Consider the following 6,138-nt stretch of genomic DNA (forward strand, 5'->3'; position numbering starts at 1 on the left):
TAATTCTTTCCGCAATACTAAAATCTAACATATGGGTCTCACTTGTCAATGAGATATCTCTCTCTATCTCGACGACTCCGGCGGTACGGGTGCTCCGGTGGCTCGGGTGATGTCGCACTTATTGGGACTCGTATTGGGAGAGGTCAATTACCCCAACATAGTGGGGGAGTTGGTCTGTTTTATTAGGAGTCCCCAATGATTTTTCACGGAAAGGGGGTCTGTTGGAGCAGGTTTTTGGCCCAACTTCCCCAACATCTGATTTTTATTGGGGAAAAGGGTTCTGTTGAAGATGTACTAAGTTAATAAGTGCCTGACCTGAATGTAATGATGAACCACAATTTCATACTGCTCCTTCAAACCAGCAAAATACACCAGCTCATCCACTCTGCCATAACTGTCAACATTTTGAAGAGATTGATCAGAGGCGTATACATGCAACCATCAAAACAGGAAAACACAGGGTAGCTCATGCATTATACAAGTACAAAAGAACCATCTAAACTACACAATCAGCATAATTTTACATTCACCCATTTATACAACTCAGTGTTCTTAATCCATAACCTTACGGAATACTCCCTCCGTCCCAAAAATAAGTGTGGGATTATTTTGGGACGGAGGGAGTATAATATATGTACAGATGTCCTGGGATTATAACAAAAACAGCAATTAGCTTTCTGATCATCTCAGGTTCCTTGGTGTTTTAATTCTTATTCACAAGTTTTGGTCGATACTTCACGTTTATGTTCAGCTTATCACAAATATACAACATGCAGTCTTAACTGCTTCACTATGCATGTGCTATCCAAAAATATGCTGTATGCATATATGTGAATGTCCAAATTAAGAATCTAACTGAGATGTAATGTGCACCAATAATAGGCATACCTTTCCAGTAGTATCATTGTTGTTGCTTCATCTAATACATCTTTGCTATCACTGAGAAACGCACGGAATTCATCTACTACTGAACGATATGCCGAGCTATTGGAATTTGTTACTGTATTTGTAGTGGTGCCTGTGCCATCTTCCAACAGGAGACGATTAATCTACAGAAGTTGTGCAAAATATACTGAATAAGCCCAACAAACTCAGTTATGCAACCGGATATTGAAGCAATATTTCTAGTATCAATGCAATTTAAGTTACATTATTTTGAATGCTGGATAATGGAATCATGGGCAGTAGGTACCTTATCTAAGTACAGCTCAGTAGCCCAAGTCGAGATCATCGTTATTTGCATCTTGTCATCTTTGGTGAGGTTATCAAGCCTTCTCAATAAGAAAGTCCTGAGAGCATCCTGTCAGGTAGACAAAGTCAACGATTGCAGACATAGACAGTGTAACACTGTAAAATCTTATGAAATAGTGCACCCAAGCACAACAAAAGCTTACTGTAAGTAAATGCACTACAAGATCAGGATAAATGAATAGATCTCACAGAAGTTTTTCAACAATGCACACTGATTAGTAGGATTACTCTAGAAGGATAGTACATTCAAAAGCTTGCAAAAATGTACTAAAGTTTTGAGTAAATTACCTGCTCACCTACGGATATAAACTTTAAACTGATCTCTTCAAATGATAAAATATAGTTCATCTGAAACCAAAGAACAAGTCCTCAAATGAACAAGGACAACAAAATAGCAAGAAAAGCTACTAAGGAACACAGTTAACAGTATGGCTTTCACCTTTGCATAAAATGAAGCTGCTATGTAATATTCTTTTGCAGCAAATGCAGCATCAGCCTGCAAAAGAAATGGTTTTTGTATAACAGAAGGCATTGATCATTGCAATACTCCAAATAACATCCAGCATATCATCATATATAAGAAAATGATGCAGGAGCACAAAAGAATGCATGGGACGATTTTGCGAACATGCTCACATGCATCGAGATGTATGAACATCGTTTCACATTGATCTCTACGAATACAAGCATTACCTGCACTAGATAAACCTGGTCCCTCTGGAAAGGGTTAAGGCAATGGGACAAAGCAACAGCATATGCCTTCATATCCAAGTACACTTGCCACATGTCACGACCCTCATCAGACGTAGAAACCTAAATGACAAACAATATTAGTAACATTATTAAATAACTCAAAAGCAAGTATCAGAATTCCGAACCTGGAATATAGAGGTTTCATCAAATGCATAGAAAACTCCAGTTGATGCATCACTACAAAGCCCGATGATTCCTTTTGAAGATTCGGGTGTATTATCAACTACAAGCTCCTCCACAATTTGCTGACTGATTCTGTTCACTACCTAAGAAATGCAGGTTATGTGATGCCTTGCCTTTATAAGTACTAGACAGTGGGGAAGATAAAAAACAATTCAAGAGAGCAAATAAACCACAGATAAAATATGCAAATCTATTTATAGAACCATCTTACCTTAATTTTGTCTTCAATCAAGAGCAGAAAATGGAACTCAGACACTGCAAATGATGCTGGTTTTATGTTGGAATCTCCAAGTTTTGAATAGTCAAAGAAACCTTTGTTTTCCACAAAGTTTTCATCTCCACTCGTAGAGCTGCAGAACTAAAATTAGTAAGAATAAAAACAAATACTAAATAAATAAAGTGTTCTAAATTGAATTCCCCAATATATAGTTCAAGAAAATAGCAGTAACTAAAATATAATTATAGCAAGAAAACGTAAAACAGCACCATAATTTTTCTGAGAGGGAACAATAGGCTTTTAAAAAGCCTCATATGGACACTTGACCTTTGACCTTGCTTCTTAACATTAGGTTTAATCTTGGGGGTTATGACTATGCTGGCTTGGTGCCGAAAAACTGGCTTAGTGCTTGGCTTGATATTAATAAAGGTTGAACCCTGCCCCAAAAGAACGGTTCAAGAAGCTAGCTGGAGATTATGGAATTTAAAGTTCATAGGCAAATCTAGAGTAACACAAGCATTCATTAGGCTCATCTTATAATGTTCGTTCTATTTGGAAACAGAATTTGATTTCTCATAGTTTCATGTTATTAAGCTAAACACTGATCATTAATGTCTGTCACAATAAATGGGTACAAAGCCAATATTTTGGAAGTAACCCCGGAAAGGAATCTAATTATCTCATTTTCATGTGGACTGTCTAAGTCATATTATGTACATTAGTAGTTCATGTTCAAAAAGTTATGACAAATATGAGTATTAGGAGCATATCAGAAATTCATTCTTAGGTGCAATCTGGTTAGACAAAGTCATGATCTAGTTCCTTTACAAATTACAAAACAGAATTAAGCTAAATATAGAAACAACATATTTCACCTGTGTTGAGCTCCAAAATTGAGTTCACCGTAATAAATTCCAGCTCCAGAAAGCCATCCAAAGTGTTTAGCCCTTCTTTGCTTGATAAAGAAGTGTAGTTCACTGGACTCCATGCAATGGATACATATGTTACAAACATAAAATTCTTATGCACAATAATAGTGTATAGAAGGAAGTCCCTTTGCTGCATCATAAAAATAAGACCAAGTTAGACTTACCTATTAGGTATTTCTCCTGGGAGCTCCATGAAGTGAATGGCACGGTCGGTATAGCTAGCAAAAACAGTCTGGGCAACAAAGTTTATATGTTAGACTATATATTAAGAAAATGAGGGCATATACAGGTCTTGCATGTCTGATTTCTTTTGGCTGAAGCAGGTCTGAAATTCAAAACCAAAATCGCAACCGAAAAACTGAAACACAACATAAAAATCTTCTTCAGAAAAATGTGTAGTATCTGCTGCTGCTAGCAGAATGACAAGGCATTCCAAGTGTACGTTCTAAATTCTGATCATGTACATTAATCTACAAGGCATACTGAGTTGAAATGGCTGAGTATAAGGTATAGCATTTTCCATGTTGCCGAGTCACGTACTCACGTTACTCGATGTAAACAAGATCAACAATGATTCTTTTGATTTAAACTAAGTTGTTTTTCTCACAAATAGGCTCACTATCAATAGTCAATACCACATCGGAAGATGCAACGAATAAATTGAGAAATACTACTTACTTCCAGAGAACCAATGCCGGTGAACGAGTAAAGCCGTGTGGGGGTGACAGCCATCACATAGTATCTCGTGGCGTTCCCAACCACAGCTGTCTCCATCTGCGCAACCAAATTGCTCAATAACACTCCCTCCAACACAAATGTAAGCAATGAACCATGGCGCCGGTAGCAACAATTCAAACCTGCAGGTCCTTGATGCCCTCTCGCAGCTCGGTGAGCTCGAAGAGCAACTTCACATACTTCTCCTTCTTATCAGCCTCATCCACGGCCATCTCAAAGATCTGTCCAGCCTCGGTCCCCAGGATCACCTCCTTGGTTGACGCTGCAGCAACAAAATCACAGAGAATAACCAATCAAGAACAGTGAAACAGCAAAGAAGACCTTGGATCATCAAAATATATTTGGATCGATCAGCAAAAACCTTCGGTGATGGCTTGGCGATTCCAGGCGACAGCATTGACGAGGAGGCCACGGAGGCGGGGGAGTGGCTTTGGGCGCGGCCACCTGGCATGGTGGTAGTATGTCTCTGCGCCACCCGGGTGGATCACCGTGACAATACAGTGCTTGCCACCGGGGTCCAGGAAAACCCGGTGAACTGCATGGTCGCCGGAGCGGCCACCCCCGAGGTCGATATCTGAAGGAGAGGAAACAGTTATTAGCCAAACAGAAACAGGTCTGCGAAGAGGAGAGATGAGAGGGGGTAGGGGTGGAGACTTGCCCAGGGCATCCTCAAAGGAGAAGTCGTGGCGGACGAGCCAGCCACGGGAGGTGCCAAGGACGATGACATCACTGCCAGCGGCCATAGAGGTGATGGCCCCGTGGCCCCTCGCGGCCTGGCGCTCGAGGGGGTCGACAGAGAAGAGCTGGCCGGCGTCCATGGCAGCCGGTAGATGAGTTTGTCAGAGATTCTGGGCTCAGGGTCAGTTTTTGTCTTGGATCACTGGGCCAGTTCTTTTCAGCTGCAGATTCTGCGGAAGTGGATTCTGCTGGGCTGCCCAGGGTATCAGTTGAGTGCAGAATCCCCTGAGAAATTGCAGTCCAGTTCTTTTTAACTGCTGCATTTTGAAATTGTTGTATGAGCTGTCTGTTGAAATGTGAAATGTCTATAATACCCTGACTGGGAGTGTTGAGTACCTAACACCGAGATATTTCGTACTGTTTTACCGAGAATATGAGCACCAAAACGATTTACGAACATAAAGTGCTAAATATTACAATAAAAAAAGCTGTAAAGTTTTCTTCCCGGCAAAACAATTTACAAACAACATAGATAAATTGTTCACTGCCATACACCTTATGCGCAAAACACAAATGCTTGTAGATCCATGTGTTGTAGCTACACAAATTGGCAACGAGATTTGGAAGCATCCATGTGCTTGTACAATTATCACATGTTCTCAGACTAGTAGTTCTCTCTGTTGCTCAGAACCAGCGGCGGATCTAGGATTTAAAACAGGGTGATCCACTTAAGCAAAAATTGACAACAAACATGGCATGCCAGCGTTCTAATTAATTTACTGATAGCACATGGAAATAGATCAATATGGTCTTGCACACATACCAAAAATCTCAAATGTGCATAAGAGAAGCCTACATGATACATACCTTGAGAAGTTCAAACAAGACTATGCGGCATTCTTAATTTGTTAGAGTGGCATTGTTAGAGTAACTTGTTAAGAGTGGCAAACAATCAGATGCATCATTATTATGTCGCTGATCAGGTGTTCATGTACTGGACATCAAAATGATGTGTATTTGTTCACAGGACTGTGTGTTCATGTACTGGCTAGCAAGCCTGATTGTTTAGTTAACGCGATAGACTTGACTCTTCCACCTGATTGATGCAATCGACAGCAAAGAGCAAACCCTAAATCAGAACTTGGGGAATGGGCAGTGGACAACTTACCTCAAGTACTCGAATCGGGCTAATGGCTGGCCTCCGGGCAGGGTTGCTGGCTTGCTGCCGGCCGAGTGCCGGAGTCAGCGGAGGGCGGATTGGGCGGCGGGCGGCGGGCGCCGGCTTGCAGGGGCGCCAGGGGGCGCGCTGGCGCCGAGCGCCGAGCGGGCGGGGCGGGCAGGGGCGGATCCTCTAGCGACCGGCGACGGCGTCCGGCGAGGCAGGCGAGATCG

At 41.5% G+C, this 6,138-nt stretch overlaps 1 protein-coding gene across 2 annotated transcripts in view; it reads right to left on the reverse strand.

The window, feature by feature from the left end:
• The window catches only part of LOC119303079 (vacuolar sorting protein 18-like), a 12,864-nt gene extending 6,805 nt beyond the window's left edge, over window positions 1–6,059 (reverse strand). The window contains exons 1-15 of one of the 2 annotated variants that reach the window (XM_037580170.1): window positions 5,915–6,059; window positions 4,727–5,060; window positions 4,430–4,642; window positions 4,191–4,330; window positions 4,012–4,107; window positions 3,498–3,565; window positions 3,280–3,381; window positions 2,399–2,537; window positions 2,130–2,270; window positions 1,945–2,064; window positions 1,691–1,747; window positions 1,540–1,599; window positions 1,193–1,300; window positions 889–1,049; window positions 316–394 (exon numbers count right to left, since the gene is read on the reverse strand). In XM_037580170.1, coding sequence (XP_037436067.1) covers window positions 316–394; window positions 889–1,049; window positions 1,193–1,300; window positions 1,540–1,599; window positions 1,691–1,747; window positions 1,945–2,064; window positions 2,130–2,270; window positions 2,399–2,537; window positions 3,280–3,381; window positions 3,498–3,565; window positions 4,012–4,107; window positions 4,191–4,330; window positions 4,430–4,642; window positions 4,727–4,886 — 1,644 coding nt within the window. In that variant the 5' untranslated portion in view covers window positions 4,887–5,060; window positions 5,915–6,059. Of the gene's footprint in view, window positions 1–315; window positions 395–888; window positions 1,050–1,192; window positions 1,301–1,539; window positions 1,600–1,690; window positions 1,748–1,944; window positions 2,065–2,129; window positions 2,271–2,398; window positions 2,538–3,279; window positions 3,382–3,497; window positions 3,566–4,011; window positions 4,108–4,190; window positions 4,331–4,429; window positions 4,643–4,726; window positions 5,064–5,914 lie in introns of both variants that reach the window. The other variant, XM_037580169.1, reaches the window with a different exon arrangement.
• Window positions 6,060–6,138: the final 79 nt, after the last annotated feature.

Source organism: Triticum dicoccoides, chromosome 5A (assembly GCF_002162155.2).
Source record: "Triticum dicoccoides isolate Atlit2015 ecotype Zavitan chromosome 5A, WEW_v2.0, whole genome shotgun sequence".
NCBI classification, from domain to species: Eukaryota; Viridiplantae; Streptophyta; class Magnoliopsida; order Poales; family Poaceae; genus Triticum; species Triticum dicoccoides.